The sequence below is a fragment of the Equus asinus genome, chromosome 22, assembly GCF_041296235.1.
Source record: "Equus asinus isolate D_3611 breed Donkey chromosome 22, EquAss-T2T_v2, whole genome shotgun sequence".
Taxonomy (NCBI): Eukaryota; Metazoa; Chordata; class Mammalia; order Perissodactyla; family Equidae; genus Equus; species Equus asinus.
In genome coordinates this window covers 45,259,959-45,278,289 of record NC_091811.1, presented here as the reverse complement: position 1 = coordinate 45,278,289, position 18,331 = coordinate 45,259,959, and the positions used below count along the sequence as shown (strand labels likewise).

General features: G+C 38.5%; 1 protein-coding gene across 10 annotated transcripts in view; it reads left to right on the top strand.

Annotated features, from left to right (window-relative positions):
- Window positions 1–13: 13 nt before the first annotated feature.
- Window positions 14–18,331, top strand: part of YAF2 (YY1 associated factor 2) — a 73,170-nt gene continuing 54,852 nt past the window's right edge. For 3 of the 10 annotated variants that reach the window (XR_006518122.2, XR_011496963.1, XR_011496964.1), the window contains exons 1-3: window positions 35–247; window positions 662–787; window positions 2,425–2,802. Coding sequence is in view for 3 of the 10 variants with exons in the window: in XM_044755783.2 (XP_044611718.1) it covers window positions 222–247; window positions 662–787 (152 nt within the window). In the remaining 7 variants the exon portion in view is untranslated. Of the gene's footprint in view, window positions 248–661; window positions 788–2,424; window positions 2,803–3,704; window positions 3,839–18,331 lie in introns of those variants that run through there. The other 7 variants (XM_044755777.2, XM_044755778.2, XR_011496962.1 and 4 more) reach the window with 6 other exon arrangements.

Here is an 18,331-nt window from a genome sequence, read left to right as displayed (position 1 = left end):
GCCGCTGATTGGCGGGCGCGGGTCACGTGCGCGCAGGCAGGAGTTTCCCCGACAGCTGGAGGCTGCGTGGGCTCCGGCGGCGGCTCCCGAGCTCGCGGTGCGGCCTTCCCCGCCCCCTCCCTCCCACCTCCCCCGCCCGCTTCCGCCCGGCTTATTATCCTCCTTATTGACAAACAGAGCGGCCGCAGCGACGAGTCTCGGCGTGCGTTGGTAGCCAAGCCATGGGAGACAAGAAGAGCCCCACCAGGTAACAGCGCCCGGGCCCCCGGGCCCGGACTGCGCCGGCGACAGGGCCCCCGGGCCCGGCTTCGGGCAGCCGCCCAGCTCGCTGCCCGGGCAGCGGGGCGAGAACGGGGGCGGCGCCGCCGCGGCGCGAGTGCTGCCGCGTGAGGGGCCGGCGTCGGTCGCCCCACAATGGAGACGCGATGGCGGCGGCCGGAGCGGCAGCCCGCGGTGTCAGAGCGGCGGCGGGGGCGACTGCGGCCGCGCTCGCTCCCTCCCCCTTCCTGACTCCCTCCCGCTCGGGGCCGGAGCGCGGCGCGCCGGGGCCCGCGGGGCGGGGGGCGCGGAATTGGGGCGGGGGGCGGGGCGGGGTGGCCGCGGGGCCCGGGCGCGGCCTGCTGGTGACCCCGCGGCGCGTCTTGTCCGTTGTGTCCTGCAGGCCGAAGCGGCAGCCGAAGCCGTCGTCGGATGAGGGGTACTGGGACTGTAGCGTCTGCACCTTCCGGAACAGCGCCGAGGCCTTCAAGTGCATGATGTGCGATGTGCGGAAGGGCACCTCCACCCGGTGAGTCCCGGGCCTGCCCGCGCGCCGCCGGCCGCCGGGTCGCGGCACGGAGGACGCCCTGCGGCCGCCGCCCCCTCCCGCGACCCTCGCAGACCCGGCGGGAGGAGGCGAGACGGAGGTGGTGGCGGCGGTAGGCGCTGGGTCAGATTGATCACGACCCAAGCGATGGTTTGCGGTGAGGGGTAATTGAAGAGGCTGTCACGTTTTTTGCTGCCAAGAGAATGAATTATTTAAGGGAGGCATTAGCTACTGCGATTGAATTCGTATCGCTGGGTGTAATGCAGCCCCCCCCCCCACCATTCCGGATATTATAATGTTGGCTGCATTATTGTGTTAGTGTGTAGGAATCAAAGAAAAATCATGAAACCCTCTTTAGGAGCAAAAGATGTAGTTTAATTTCGTTCCTCAAGAAAAAGTATCTGATTATAGAATACACAATAGGTTAAACTTCCTTTTTTATACAGAGGTCTGGAAGGGTCAGATCAAGGTTTTGTTTAGTGTTTTTATTCGAGTTCTCTAATAGTTTATAATAAGTAGTTGGAGGTGAGCCCAGTCGCAGAGACACATTTTTACTGTAAATATCTGAATATCTTTAGTTTGATTAAATGGCAGTCTGTTAGACTATACAAATGAGATAAAATGATCTCTGCCTATTTTTAGTCTTTATTTTATTGTGATCTTACAGTGTAATAAGTCAGCCTTCTAAAAAACCGCTTAAGTGAATTAAGTGGATAAGGAAAATCATCCAGCAAATTCAGTCAGTGACATTTTTGATCTGCTGGCACTTAGTTACAGAGTTCCTTTGCCTTTAAAGGAATGTAGCCTTTGAATTAATTCATTATAATCCTGTGACTTATAGTCTAATATTTACATAACGTGTTTTGAATGTTACAGTCTGTTAGAAAATAAATTATCACGAGAGTATAAGTATACTAATGTGACTTACTGTTGTTTTAAAAAAGGCCTACACAATATTGACGTTAGGTTTATATATTCAGTAGAAGTTAGATTTCTAAAAATGAGATATCCAGGTTTTTAAACACCATTTACAGCATTTTATTAAATTTTTAATATTTAGAGACAGAAATGGTTGGTAATACCTTAAAATTTTAGGATTCACTTAGTGAAGCTAGCTGCTTTTGACACACTTGTCTTTTTGTAAATCATAATATGCTTTTTGTATATTAATTCTCATATACATTGGATAAAATATATTGAACATTTTTCATGATAACCTTTAAAAAGCAAACTTTCAGACATCTACTAAATTCAAGGGAATATGACCGAACATTTTAAAGAGAAAAAAGTACCTCTTTGGTAAAATGAATATGGTAATTATTTTTGGACCCGTGATTTAAGTATTTTGAAAAGCAGAGTATCTTTAAATCTTTATGTCTATATAAGGTTCCATTGGTTTTAGATTATATTTGTATATCTATGTTAGTACTTTGTACTTTTTTAAATAATAAATACGTTTTAGAAAATTTGGTTTTTGGTGGCAGGAACTTTAAAGTGGAGACAGTTATTATAATCTTAATCTCTGGTACGATATTGTTGCTTTTTGTTGTTCCCTCTCTATTTTCTTGTAGCCATTAGAAAAATACTGAAACTAGAAGAGCCTATATGTTTATTTGCAGGGACAGCAAGGAAGGGGGGAAGCTGGTGTCCTCCTCCACAGCCAGTCTTGGGGTTAGAGGAACCCTGAGAAATAGAGTAGGTGGTGGCAGCTCAGAAGAGAAGAAACAGGCCGAATACCTGGCACCTGGAAGAAGAAGGAATATAGTGCACAGGGGAGTTGGCCCAGGACAGAGAAGTGGGCCTAGTTTAAAAGAGGCTTGAGGCCCGCATGGGGGCCCCTGACATTTTTTACCAGTACATCTGAGCTCTTGTAGATCCAATTTTTAGTGGTGGAAACATTACTTGAGGAGGACTCAGAGAAGCATTGTCATTTGGATTGAAACTGAAGAGGCTCTGGGCAACTCACCAGAAGTCTAAGGGACACTCTGTTCCTAAAAGTAAGTGTTCTACACTACGACCCTCTCAGCTTCTTCCTTCCTCTCTCTGAATTGTCTCTTCTCTTTTGATTTTGGCCCTAAGTTAAACCTGAGAGCTCTAATTTCTCTGTTATCTGTTATTTTCCTACCACTGTTTCTGAAATTCAGAGTGGAATCCATGTTTGGATAGAACAATGGAACAGGGCATTATTAATAGGGCAGTTATTGATTGCACCACAAAATATTTCCCTCTGTGGTAAGGTTAGAAAAACAGAATTAAAGGACTGCAGAACACCATTGAGAAGCAAAATTTTCAGTAGTTGGAAGAAATAATTCTCTACAACTGACATGTTAATTAGCGGTTAGGGTAATTTCAAGGGTAAGGTTGGCGATTACCGAAGCAGGGGCTGGATAGCTGCAGAGCAGAAGGATGCAGTTTGCTAATGACTTTGTTTGCGTGACCAGCAGACGGGACTTGAATCCCTTGGGTCAGACTGACCTTTGAACTGATTCTGTCTCGGTCGCCAAATGTGAAGCCAAGTCTAAGCCATCCCAGACATTTGAAGAATCTTTTCTTTTTAAACCTCCAGAGAAGATGGAGTCCATGGTCTTCCATTAAAGGATTTACTGATAATTTATTTTCTTTAAAGACTGTCTGGTTCAAATCCTTTATATTACAACAGGAGACCATTTCCTTTGGCTTTATCCTTGTTAGGTCATGTTTTCTGCAGAATAACTGTATGAAATGAAATGAGGTTATATTCATAGCAGTATTTCACAATGAGACATGATTTGAAGTAGCTTCAATTCCTAAGTTGTTAAATTATATTCTTTAAACTTACGCCATTTCTATGATTGAATTTCAACTTTTTCCTTGCTGGCCTTAATTAATTTAAGTTTGATTACTCTCTTTTTTTATCCAGAGTCTAAATAACTAGATAGTTCAAGTACGTGAAGTTTTCTACATTGTGCTTTTGTGAGAGAAACAATGATAAATGTCAAACTGACAGGAAAAATTTAAAAAAGGAAAAGCTACAGTGACAAATTATTATCAAAGGTACTACAGTCTCCTTCATCTTTATAGCTTAAGTTTTTATAAGTTCCGTAAGTGTCTCAAAAATAAACCTAAAAAACTTTAAGAAATTAAGAACCATTCTGAATCATCAGAGAAAATGAAATATTTAGTATGGCGTGTGTGCGGGTGGTGCAGTCGATGTATGATGATTGAGTTAGACTAGCATCTTATTGCCATGTCCTCATATCGGAATGGAAAAGACTTTACTGCTTAATTTAGGTAGTAGATATTTAAAAGTGTAAATGGTAGAGCTATTTGTTTTGGTTTTGAACTGTAATCTAAATGAGAACCTGTAAAACACCTAGGCCATAGTAGGCTCTCAAGTGTAACAGATAATGTCATTTTCACAGGGTAGATTGCGATAGTTCCTTGAGGTTTCTCAGAGATGTTGTTTTAGAGAACTGTGGAAAAGATCTCACATAGTAGAAAGAGCACTAGGTGTTGTACTAAAAGTCTGGTGACCTGCGTTCTTATCTCATTTCAACCACTTCAACATTTAGCAGTATTTGTTGAACCTCTTGTTTTATACAAGGGCTGAGCTAGATACTGGACACACAGTGGTTAGCAAACTAGATGTTTCTTTGTTTATTCTGTAAAATTTTATAATTTTGTTGTCAAATCAGAAACACTTTGAATTATAACAAATTTTCTACATGAGGTAGTATTAGTAAATCTTTCCTTTATGTGTGAGCTGAAGAGGTGAAATTTTCTCGTTTAAAAATAGTGTTTGTAACTGAATGCAGTATTATGGTTAGGATCTGACTGTTGGTAAAAAGAATGAGTTATTTCAGCTTCTATCAAATGGGAGTAAACTATAAAATTCACATTTTGAAGAAACCAGTTATTTGATAAAAATCTTTTCAGTATCATTGTTGTCTTATCATGCTTGCTGTCTATCTTCTCATTTGGGGTTTGGCACAGATTCTCCTAGACTCTTGGTGTGGGAGTGGGAGAAAAAATGGAGGACCATCTAAGTCAGTCAGTTTTTCAGAAATGCGGAGGCCCTGCGCCTTCCTTACCTGTCTGAGGAGCCTTTCCAGCTCCCACACAATTGTTGTTCAGAGACTCCTTATTCCAGGAGGTTGATTGATCTGTTTGTTTTCCTCCTCATATCTTGGGGTAGCGTAGTCACACAGGCTCATTGTCTACAGAGAAATTTTGAAAGTGATTCGCGTTTGGATAGTCTAGAGTAGTGGTTTTCAAAGTGTGGTCTGAGGAGCCCTGGGGGTCCGGGAGACCCTTTTAGGGAGTCTGTGAGGTCCAAACTATTTTCATAATCATACTAAGGTGTTATTTGCCTTTTTCACTTTGTTGACACTTGCAGTGATGGTGCAGAGGCAGTGGTGGGTAAAACTGCTAGCTCCTTAGCATGAATCAAAGAAGTGGCACCAAATTGCTACATTCATTGTAATTTTCACCGTCATGCATATGCAGTAAAAATAACGCCAGTTTCACTTAATATCCTTGCTGAAACAGGAAAAGTTACTAATTTTAGGAAGTTTCCTGTCTTTTTTAATATTCTGTCTGATGAACTGGCAAGTACCAGTAAAGCAGTTCTCTTGCATACTAAAGTACAGTGGGAGATTCTAGGGAGAGCGTTTGTATAGTTTTTTGACTTGCAAGCAGAACTAGCTGCTTTTTTCATAGAACATCACTTTTACTTGAAGGATTGTCTGGCAAACTATGGTTATTCAGACTTGGATATTTAGCAGATGTTTTCTCAAAAATGGACACACTGAGTCTGTCGCTTCAAGGAAAACAATTGATGGTATTTGTTGCCAATGATAACAATAGAGCTTTCAAATAAAAATTAGTATTTTTGAAAACTAGATGAGCTTAAGAGCTTTCCACTCCATTCAAAGTACAAAATAAACTAATGGATTTTTAAGGGAGCACTATGAACATTTCATTGACGGGGTTTCAGATTTCACATTCAGCTAACCTTTGAGAAACAACAACGTGTTATTTTTTTATGTAGTATCAAAGGGGAATATCTAGAATTATCTGAAAAGGCTATTAAAATACTCCTCTCTTTTTCAACTACATATTTGTGGGAGTCCAGATTTTTTTCATTTTCTTGAACTAAAATAACATACTGCAACAAATTGAATACAGAAGTAGATACACAATCCAGATGTCTTCTATTAAGTTAGATATTAGAGGTTTGCAAAAATATACAGGTACCACTCTTCCCACAAAATTATCTTTGTTTTGGAAAATACAGGGTTTTTTTCATGTTATTTATGTTAACTTGTGATGTACTTTTGTTATTTTTAGAATGAACTAATGTATATTTAAATTTTTTCTCAGCTTTTGTTTCTCATATAGTAATTTATTTCTTGATAGGTAAAAACTACATAAACAAGTGCTCTTTTAACTTTTGAGAGTGTAAAGAGATCCTGAGACCAAAAAGTTAATGAACTGCTGGTATAGAGCTTTACTAGCTTGGGTTTCTATGTACAGCAGATTTACTTCAGACATTCTTTTTCTTTCCTTTGTCCTTTGTAGAGTAAGATCTCTCTGATAACCTAGTGACCTAGTTGTTAAACACATGGCCTAATCTCAGTCTTCTTTCCACGTCACCTCTGCAGTGTTCGATGTTGGTAGCCCTTTTTTTTTTAATTGAAATTCTTCTTACTTGACTCCTCTAACACTATTTTTTCCTAATTTTGCTTGTATGTTTCTGAAATCAGTTTCTGCCTACCCAAACCTGGCTGCTTCTCTGTATTCTTTACTTTGTATGTGGCGTAAACTTTCTGGAACCTAAGGTAGAAGCTGTCATTGTCTCAACTTTGATTCTAACTCATTGTCATTCCTCATGGCCAGTCTTCCTCTGGATTGTCTCTCAAGTCTGTCCTTTTTCCAATTTATATAGTAGTTTAGAAGCCCATATCATTTCTCTCATGAATTATTGAACAAATTGGTCTCTTTTCCAGAGTGCTGCTATTATTATCTTCAGTATGGTTTTTGAGACCTATGTGATTATGTTGGTCCCTGTATTTAAAAAAAGAAAATTGAGGCCTCTCCAGTGACTACTGAATAAATGCCGGGCTCCTGAGCATGTTATTCAAGGCCATAATAATCTATCCCTAAATACCTTCCTAGCTTCCTTTCCTGCTGTGTATCCCAACCAATCCTATGCTGCATCAGCACTGCAGTGTTTTTATCAGATGGTACTTCCTAAAAGAAACCTTCTAGGAGAAACCCTCTCGGATTACAGCACCGCCCCCCCCCCATCATAATGATTCAATCCATCTGTCTATGTATATGTGTATATAATTATTCCTAGACAATCACCATATTGTGGTGTAACTGTCTGGATGTTTATCTGCCCTACCAGGTGGGGACTGTTACTCACTTTCGTATCCCCAGCAGCTAGAAAAGTACCTGGAACATTGTAGGCATTTAAACTTTTTCAATTAATGTACCTTTAAATTTGACTATTGTTATTTGATACGTGGCATCGCTTTTCCAATAACTTTTAAGATTATGTTTGTAAAAACATCAGACTTTTTTGCATAATTTGTAGATGTGTATGTTAGTTGTTTTAGTAGTAGTATGTATTTTATTTTTACAGTTTTGCTTTGTATTTTGATGCTGTGTTGTTTGATTTAAAAGGAGTTTCTGCAGTTAGACTAGTAACTGAGATGAGTGAGTCTGAGTCTTAGTCTCTTTATCTTTAAACATGGGAATAGTATTTTTATAACAGTAATGTTATAACACAATATGTGGTTATTTTGAAGATTCACATTCTTAAATAACTTAGCACACGTCTTATACATAATTATTCTATTATCATATTTATTTTTTTGTCATACTTAAAAAACAATGTATGTGCAAGTAGAAAATACAATTTTCTTCTCAGTTTTGGAACATTGTTAGCTTTGTCATTTTTTTAAATTGACATATTAGTTTCGTGTTTTAGCATTATTTCAAGGATGATATTGTAAAGGAATACCTTAGCATTCTTATAGTATAACTTTGGAAAGTTGTATGTTTATTATTTTTATCTCATTTACAACCTCTTATTTAGGTCTCGTTAGTCAGATTATTGAAATTTACATCGTATAGCTAAAAATGAGAAGTATTTCGTCACTAAAGTAAATACTGAAGTCGTTAAAGAGTACAGCATATTATGAAATATATTCCTCTACTAAATTGTAAGTTCTCTGTTGAATGATTTTTTTTTTTTTTAAGATTTTATTTTTTTCCTTTTTCTCCCCAAAGCCCCCTGGTACATAGTTGTACATTCTTTGTTGTGGGTCCTTCTAGTTGTGGCATGTGGGACGCTGCCTCAGCGTGGTTTGATGAGCAGTGCCATGTCTGCGCCCAGGATTCGAACCAACGAAACACTGGGCCCCCTGCAGCGGAGCGTGCGAACTTAACCACTCGGCCACGGGGCCAGCCCCTTTGTTGAATGACTTTTAAAGTTAAGATAGTTGACATGAAGGGCCTATAAAAACTAAAATATGCTAAGCATAGATTGGTGGTATTTGAGATTGTTTAATTGAAGAATAGTTTGTAATTCAGATTTTGCATTTATTTGAATTGTACTGAGTTTAAAATTAATCAGTGGAACAAGTTAAATTTAATTATAATTAAAATGGAACTAATTTTTACCTTATGATTGAGATAGTATTATTTTATCTATTAACTTGTTAATTTTAAAGATAAATCACTTATACAAATTAGCAGACACCTATACAACTGTAGAAATTAGGCAGACATTAAGAAAATAATGAAATTTTCCCTCATCTCATGCTGCTTTGCTCTTTCTAATCGTCCAGAGTCAGGCTAACAGAATTAGGTGCTTATATCTGTCTAGAATTCCATTTTCATTTTGCCTCCTCACTTATCTCTTCCCTGTGATGTTCTCTTAGGCCCATCCGAATCTTGCCTTCTTTTGTTTGTCTTTTGTGCATTCCTCTGATTGTGATCTCCATCTGACTTTAGCATTTCCTCATAAACCCAGGGTTGATTTATGTCTTTCTTATGAAGCTAAGTATTCTCCCTCAGAGGATGAATTAACCAGAGAAGGGAGGATGGCTCTTTGGTTAAAGCTATGAGAGTAGCTGTATTCTTTCTAGAATTTGAAGAGACCCCCCAAAGTCAGTTTGTGACGGTTACCTTAATTATATCATTTAGCATACCAAAGTTTGCTACATGTATACATTTACTCTAGTTATGCTATGAGTTTCTTAAGGGAAATAATGAGTTTTTCATTTTCTTCCTTGAAGATGCTTGACAAAGTGCCTGGGAAAAAAATAAGTGTGCAGTAAAGGTTTGTTGAAAGAGAAATATAGGTATTAGAAAGGAAAAGTTATCTTTTTTAAAATAAGCTCTGAAAAAGTTGGAACTCTGATACAGGTTGTAGAAGTCATTATTTGGAAAAGAAACCTGCTGTATATATGTATGGATTTTATTGGAAGTAAATGGTAGTGGAAAAAATTCTAGAACTCTTCACATGCTTATTGAATGTGTACCATATGCCAGGAATTATGCTAACCTATAGAATTGTGCATGAGACCGAGCTCCAGCCCTCTGAGAGTTTAGATTCTAGCAAAGAAGATAGATAGTTGCTAATGAGTAAACGGAAGAAGGAATTTAAAATTAATTTTCCAACGTTGTGCTAGTTTTTGGAGAAGTCCTATGCTCAAATTAAGTATGAAATCAGTTATTGTTGTGGCCATTATTAGTAAAGCACTTGTGGTAAAGTGTGCTCTAACATCATGGCCGATTTCCAATTTGATTGATTACGTTTCTCCTAAGACATTTCAGCCAAGTGAAGCTGCCACTTCATTGTGGGTGAAACCCTCTCTTTCTCTGTATATGTATATATGTATGTGTGTAAATATGTATGTTTTTAAAAGAAACTGCTGTTTTTAAGATGATAGTTATTATAATTGAAGTAAGCTTTCAGAAGGCTAAAATGATTACTTGCCAATGACAAATTTACATAGGATGGTATAGATTATTACATTTATATATATTTAGTACTTAATCTTTTCAGAAACCATCTTTTTTGAGAAAACAGTAATTTTATAGTAGGATACATGATTAAATTTAATGTCTGTTTCTTCACCTGTCTTATTGGTTTGGCACTGGTCTTTAGTACGTTACTCAGGTCTTTTTTTATTTTCTTTAAAAAACATTGTTGAGAGGATAAAATGAGTTACTTTCTGTAAAGCCCTTATCATAGTGGCTGACACATAGTAAGTGCTCACTAAATGATAGCCATTACGTTAAGGTATGCATTTGAAAGAATATTTATAATTTATTGTTGCTAAATTAATTTTTAGTTAGTATTGGTGGTTTCTGGGGGTGGGAATTCAGTAAAAGCAATATCTTTAAATTATTTATCATTCATCTGGTGCTTTTCTGTGTTCACAGTGCTTTCCTGTACATCTTTCCATTTGCTTATCAGATCACCCTACGTGAAGGAGAGGAAGATGGTTGTCTAATCATAGATTTAGTTTTAGAGCCTAGATTGAAGCTCAGTTTGTGTGATTACTGGTTGATCTTTTTACTCTTCTGTCTCTGATAAAGAAGTTTATAGAACTATCCTGTTTGGGTGAAAGGTTTCTTTGCTTATTTCTCTTTCCTTAAAGGTTAGATATAGGGCCAGCATACTTTGATAGAAAGAATAGCATTCTATGAGGTATCAAGTTTTCATTTAAGGATTTAATGAAACCTTAAACTTTTTTTTAAAAAAACACCTTTTCCTTAATCATCTTTTATAGCTTGTATTTTAGTGGTATTACAACTGTATAAAATATGTCAATGTGACTTTGAAAATAAATTATTCATTCCATAAATATTTATTGAACACCTACGGTGTTTTGTTTATTGGCTTTCATGGTTGCTAAAATCTCTATCTATTATTATATGATCTCTGATTGATAGTCGTCTGTTTTGAAAGATTCAGTAGGCACTCCATTCTGTAATATTATTTATTATGGAAAATTACAAGAATTAATGAGAATTTTAGAGCTGGAAGGAACCTCTCAAGAGCGTCCATAGTGTTTAATTATTTCCTGAGACAGGCTAGTTTTTATTATTTGAAACCTTAATGATAGAGGGTTAAGGTAGTCTTTAGAGGGAGGATCTTGAGGGGTTTGGGGTAGAGATGTTGGTACTAAAACTTTTGAAATGGGTTGAGGCCGCTATTATTTGCTTCTTGTTTGGGATTTTCAGCTCACTTTGGAGGATTCTTGTTGCAGTCCTATCTTAGAGAATTGCCAGGCAACATGTAGGCATCTGCTGGGTGAGGTCTTTTCTATTCGTTGGAACTCACCACTCTAGCCTTCTAGCCTCTTGACAGGTAAGAAAACAGGCCTGGAAAGATTGTGACTTGTTCAAGGTCCATAGCTGCTTAGTGTCAGATTCAGATATTTGGATTTCCAGTCCTTTATATTAGCTTGCCGTGGTAGCATTTAAATTGGCTAGCAAGTAAATTCTTAAAGACTTTTTCTTGTAAATTTCATTATGCCTAAGTGGATCTAGTGCTGTGCATCCTGATAACTTCTAACGTTAAACCTACTACTTACGGCTAATGTAAGAACTTATGTTAAAATCTTGACTAGCAGTATAGTGAATGAAGAACAAAATGGCTGTCAATTATTTTCCCTATGTTAATTAGTATTTTTGAAGTGCAAATGTTAACAAACTTCATTTTGATGCCTATAAGTAACGTTTATTGTACTGCATATCCTGACTTCTGTAATATCATAGTTTTTCTTAGGAGAACAATCCCAGTAAATATTATTTCTCCCTTTTATTTGTGATGTAAATACTAAGAATCACTAGTAGTATAATTAATAGCTAATTTGATTATATGTGTGTATGTGAATGTGTGTGTATGATAAAAAGTTTGTAAAGCCCCTGACAGTTTTCAGCCATGAGTTAAACCACTTCATATTTACATGTTTTCTAGTCTGATCGGGGTTCTTTTGCACAGTATCTTACTTTTATACTAGGGACAGTCGACCTACAGCAGCAGCAAGTAGATAGTATTCGAAGCCAGAGAGATAGTTGCTCAAGAAGTGGAGCTCGAGGTGCATTGGCAGAGTAGGCAGAGTTGTTTTGGTCTTCTTTCATCTTTTTCCATCCTTTTTGGCTGTTTATTTTTTGTCTCCCCTGGGTCTAAATTCTCCTTATTAATTTTCGTTTCTCACCTATCTTCTAAAATGTTCTGATTCCTTTATTTTCTTTACTCCACCAACAGTTCTTCCTTTACTAAAAAATATTTTCTGCTTTGTGTAAATTTGAATAAAGTAACTGTTTCAAGTATGAATGTAAATAACCTGAGCATGGGAGCTGAGTGTTTTTTCCTTAAGATAACTCTCTTTCAGATGATAAGAGTATTACATGTTCATTGAAGATACTAAAGAAGTATAAGGAGGAAATTAGGGATGTTATTGTCATATCTCTCTAGTCAGAGAGAACTACTTCTAAAATGTCGTGTTTCCTTTCTGTCTTTTGCCTGTGGATATTGACACTTAAAAGTGGAAGTTGAGGTGTTTCTTTTTGGAAAAATGGGATTAAGGAGGCGACTTTTAAATCAGGGGCCTCTCTTGACGTCCCACGACTTCCCCCACCTTGCCTTGATCCTCCTTATGCCCCTTATGTTTCACAAACACTGGTCCCAGGGAATGCTCTTTGAAAACAAGTCAAGGAGGTTTGAAAAATACTATGTATCGTATCTTCTTGGAGTTTGATAAATTTAAGATTCTAAGAAGTCCTCCAGTAGGACAGCTTGTTTTAACTTATTTAACTGAGCAGTTCTCAGTCTTATTTGACCAGGAGATTTTTTTGTCTGTTATAATATAGAACACATTGGGACATACTGTCCTGTATCTCCTTGTTATTGAAGTGTAGTCTAAAGACCAGTGGCATTGATGTCACCTGGGAGCTTATTAGAAATATAGAATCTCTAAGGCCCTACCAAGAACTTAGACTGAGTCAGAACCTGCATTTTAACAGCATGCCTAGATTATTCTTATGCACATTAAAAGTTGAGAACCACTGCTCTAGTTTTTTTCAGGATAGGATAATGAGGAGGCAAGGCTCTGAGGTCTTCATTCTACTTGAGCTGCTTTTTCCAAAGGGCTTTCCCCCTTCTGTGTGTGCAGGCAGGGTTGCGTGTACGAGTGTGTGTGTGGGCATGCATGCGTGTAGAGGCATGTGAGTGTGAGGGTGTGTCTCTGTTTAAGGTGCCCCTGTTTGGCCAGCACTTTCCTCATGAGTCTCATGTCCAAAAATGCGTCCTCTATTTACACCTCCTCCCTCTAATCCCTGCTCCTGATATCCACACACAGCCATACATTCCTTCAGCCTACAGCTCATCTAGGGCCCGCTTTGAGAAGCCTTCTGTGAAAGAGCAGGTTGCAGGAAATAAGGGAGTGAGGAGGAGATGGATTTGCCAATTAGAATCAAGTAACAAGTTTCTTGGGGTAGAAGAGAGCTGGCCCTCCCTCAGAAGGGCCCAGGGGTTTTGAATTGTGATGACTGGAGACCTGAGGTCTCCTGGAATTGTCTCAGTGGCTGCCAGTAGGAGCAAGCAGGTGGCGATCCATGCTCCCCCACTCTACTTCAGCCAGATCATCTATGCTCGTATACGTTTTATTTATTAGGATTTCCCTTAATTTTTATTTCCTAAAGATGTTTTGCTGTCAAACATGCTTTTGAAAATCACTGCCCTGTTCCATCCTTTTAGCCTTCTACCTCTCAAATTCTTCTGTTCAGCACACCACCTAGGTTAATTGTGACTGGACTTCTTAGCCTCACATTTCAAAGGGAAGAACTAGTAATGAGTTTGTGTGGTGATGGGAAGATTTGAAGCTTTCTCCCTTGAAAAGCCTGTTCTTCCTCCTTCCTTCTCTGTATCTTTTCTTTTCTTCTCATCCATCTTCTTAGACGCTTTGCTTATTTTTTTTTTAAGACCAAGGCTGGTAAGGCCCAGAGCTACATAATCATTGACTAGATGGGTAGTGAGGAGTACAATTTACAGATGAAAAATATGTTAAATTCATAATGTCATCAAATATTGCTTTTTTCTTTTTTTAAGATTTTATTTTTTTCCTTTTTCTCCCCAAAGCCCCCAGGTACATAGTTGTGTATTCTTCGTTGTGGGTCCTTCTAGTTGTGGCATGTGGGACGCTGTCTCAGTGTGGTTTGATGAGCAGTGCCATGTCCGCGCCCAGGATTCGAACCAACGAAACAGTGGGCTGCCTGCAGCAGAGCACGCGAACTTAACCATTCGGCCACGGGGCCAGCCCCACTCCTCCTCTTTTTGCTGAGGAAGACTGGCCCTGAGCTCATATATGTGCCTGTCTTCCTCTGTATATGTGGAATACCTACCGCAGCATGGTGTGCCAAGCAGTGCCATGTCCACACCCGGGATCCGAACCAGTAAACCCAGGGCCGCTGAAGCAGGATGTGCACACTTAACTGCTTCGCCACTGGGCCAGCTGCAAGTGTTACTTTTTGATAAAATTTAATAGACTGTTCCATTATCTATATGAATGTGCTTATCAAATTTGATCAGTATTCCCTTGTTGCTTATTTTCCATAAACTTAATGTCACTGATCACACAGCATTTTTCTGTAATATTCCTTGGTAATTTATATTTTAATTGTAATCTTGCCATCCTCCACTGGTATAGGATTTCATTATGTATTCTTATTTTTAGTGCAGGAAAACGTCATTTTATTTTTTTAACTACATATTTGTTTTTATTTTTATTTATTTTTTTGAGGAAGATCAGCCCTGAGTTAACATCTGCCGTCAGTCCTCCTCTTTTTGCTGAGGAAGACTGGCCCTGAGCTGACATCCATGCCCATCTTCCTCTACTTTATATGTGGGACGCCTCCCACAGCATGGCTTGCCAAGGCAGTGCCATGTCCGCACCCGGGATCCGAAGAGGTGGACCCCAGGCCGCCGAAACGGAACATGTGAACTTAACCCCTAGGCTGGCCCCCGTATTTGTTTTTAATTTTTATGTGTATTCAGTATAATAATGGAAAGCAAAAAAAAAAAGACAAGAACTTCAATTTTTAGGAGTTCCTGGTAATTATGTAGTATAGTAGTAAAGAGTTTAGACTCTGGAGTTCGACAGTTTGGTTTTGAATATTGATCTCACCGTTTACTGGCTGTGTGACCTTGTGAAAGTTACTCAACTTCCTGAGCCTCAGTTTTTTATTTGTAAAATGGAGATGATGGTAATACCTGCCTTATAGGGTTGTTATCAGGATTAAATGAGATAATTCTTGTAAAGGACTTGGCATGGTTCCTGACGTGTAGTAAGTCCTCAAAAAATGTTACCTGAAACACTCAAATACATGAGTGACAATATAATAATAGACATCTATATAGGAATATAACAGTCCCTATCATCAAATTTTGATTCTAGTGGGGTGACTGACAAAACAAGAGCATAAGAATAATTATTTTTTACTAAAGAATAACATTTCCACAAATTGTTTCAGGAGTAACTTCATCTACTCACCCTTCTTCCTTTTTCCCTTCCCTCCCTCCCCCCTTTCTCTTCCCTACCCTCCCTCTGTGTGTGTGTGTATCTGTGTCTTTGTCTCCTGGTAACCTGATGTGGACTATCATGTAAACATTTGGACCTTAGTGGTAAAAGTTTTAACATTTAGAAAGTGCTTTAGTACTGTAATAGTGGTAAGCAGCGTATATAGACTTAAGAATTGAACACTTAAAAGCAACATTTTTTACGATTTGCCGTAGTTAAAGAGTAAGTCTGCTTTCAGTTGGATTGTCAGAGTGCGTGGCCATGGTCTTTTTTAGACCATTGTGTCATCTTGTGTATTATGCTGTTTCTTCTGCCTCACACTCTCCTGTCCTCCACAGTTTGTTTCTTAATCTTTGTGATTGCTCAGCCATCACCTCAAGAAGCTTTTCTTTATCCCTAGGCCAGAATGAATGCCCTTTCAGTTACTTTTAAAGCATTATTTGCAAAAATGTAGTGATTATATTTACTGAGTGTATTGACAATATTTCATTTTTATTTCTCTCTCCTTCCCTGGACTGTAATCTCCTTGAGAGTAGCACCGTTCGTCCTGGAATCAAGTTTCAGTTTAAATCCCCACCTTGCCGTTTATAGCCATATAACCAGAGGGCTTTTTGGTGATGATTAAATATAACGTGATATAAGGAACTTAGCATAGTTCTTAGTTAATAATAATGATAATAATTATAAGTAATATTCATAAAACTTTTCAGTGCCTGTCACTGTATCTTGCATAGGGTATTGATAATGCTTAACTGAACTGCAAAGGCTCTTTATAATTTATCTGATTGTTTTGCTGGTTTAAACTCTTTTCCACTTCTTGGGTTTTTTTTTGTTTTCGTTTGGTTTTTGGTGAAGAAGATTGGCCCTAAGCTAATATCTGTTGCCAGTCTTCCTCATTTTGCTTAACGAAGCTTGTTGCTGAGCTAACATCTGTGCCCATCTTCCTCTATTTTGTATGTGGGATGCCGCCACAGCATAGCTTGATGAGTGGTGGTGTAGGTCTATGCCCAGGATCCAAAGCCACGAACCCCGGGCTGCTGAAGTGGAGCATACGAACTTAACCACTATGCCACCAGGCAGGCCCCATCCACGTCTTGGGATATAAAAGAGCTTATGTCAACCTAAGTTACCTTCATACTCAGCTTTTTTAGCAGTTTAAAAAAATGTTTTCTTTTGCCATCAATACAGTGCATAGTTGAAACCACAGCTCATAACATTTTATTCTGTCTTACGTTGTGTTGAATCTTAACTAGAGGCAGAGAAACCATTTAGTGGAAGCCATTGCAGTAGTCTAGGCAAGAGACAGTAGGGGCCTGAACAAGGTTAATGCCAGTGGGAGAGAGAAATGAATGGATTCTAGATATGCTTAGGAGAAAATTCATAAGACTTTGATGCATGGTTGGATATGGTTGTGGGAGGTAGGAAGTTGGGTTGTAGAGAGGAAAGCATCAAGGATGAATCCCAGGAGTCTGGCTTAATTAAGGAGCTGGGTAAATGGTGGTATTTCTCATTGACATAGGGAATAGGAGGAAGGACAGGTTTTGGGGAATGTAATAGTTCACTGTCAGATTTGTTGAATGTCACTTACCTAAGGGAAGTCTGAGAACAGGGTCTATGAGGCAGTGGATATATGGAGGTAAAGCTTAGGAAGGAGAACCGGGCTATAAATGTATATTTGGTAATCATCAGCATACATGACCGAGTTGGAGCTGTGGGAGTGGATAAGGCAAGTCAGGGAGAGAATAGGCTGAATAGCATGAGAAAAGAGAACCGAGGACAGAAACTTGAGAAACGTCACTACTTTTTTGTAGTGAAAGAGGAATAGCATCCCAGAAAGAAGAAGAAAGAAATGGGGGAGAAAGAAAAATTAAATAGGGTGCCAGAAACCCAGGGGAATGAATGTTACAGAAACAGAGGGAAGAGAAGGTCTTCAAGAGGAGTGCCCTCAGATAGAATCTTAATTTTTCCCTTGTTTTCTATGTAATGTTTATTTTAACGAGTGGCATTAAAATTTATATTTTAAGTTGTAAGAAGATGATAATCCTGCATAGTGCTTGCACCAAGCTTTTCATGATAGTTAGAGCACCAAGCTTTTCGTGATAGTTAGAACAGTTCTGAATTGTATCTATAGGTTAAATAAAGGAGGTTAATATTGGTAGATTGGGAGATGAATAAAATTCTCTTAGTAACTAACTTTGTTTCTCTAGGAAGAGTGCCTAATTATCTAGTTGAATCTATCCTTAAGCATATACTTCCATAGATAGCTCCTGATTCTAGTTACAGAAATTAGTAGAATTAATTTTAAAAAATTGGGTACATCTTGGTATCAAGAAGTTTTTAAGTGGTAAGTAAATATATGGTAACCTTGAAAACTCTTGAAAAATTGCATGGTTAATTGTGGGGCAGCATGTATGGTTTCTTATCTGCTGTTTCTAGGAGGAATGAATCATAGCATTCTTTATTGATCAGCCTACCAAGCAAATCACAGCACTTTCCACAAAACTGTATTTGGTCTGTAAAGTGATAGTCATCTGTAGAATACATTGGATTTAATGTGATTCGTGATACAGATTTTATGCATGCTGATGAGCAAAGTTATTACTTAGGACATAGGCAGTAGTTTGAAAACTGTCACTGTTAACTTCAGACTATATTGAAATTTATGATGTTAGAAAAATTTGCCATTGTTTTATAAAATCAGTTTTATACAGAAAACATGCCCTTATGTTTTAGAGATGGTTATTAAGAATTGATTTGAAAACTAATGCAAGGCTTTAGAATCTGGTCAGATTAATTTGTTTTTATTATGGTCGTAATAGTTTATAACATTGTGAAATTTCAGTTGTGCGTTATTATTTGTCAGACACCATATAAACGTGCCCCTTCACCCCTTGTGCTCATCCCTCACCCCCCTTACCCCTGGTAACCACTAAACTGTTCT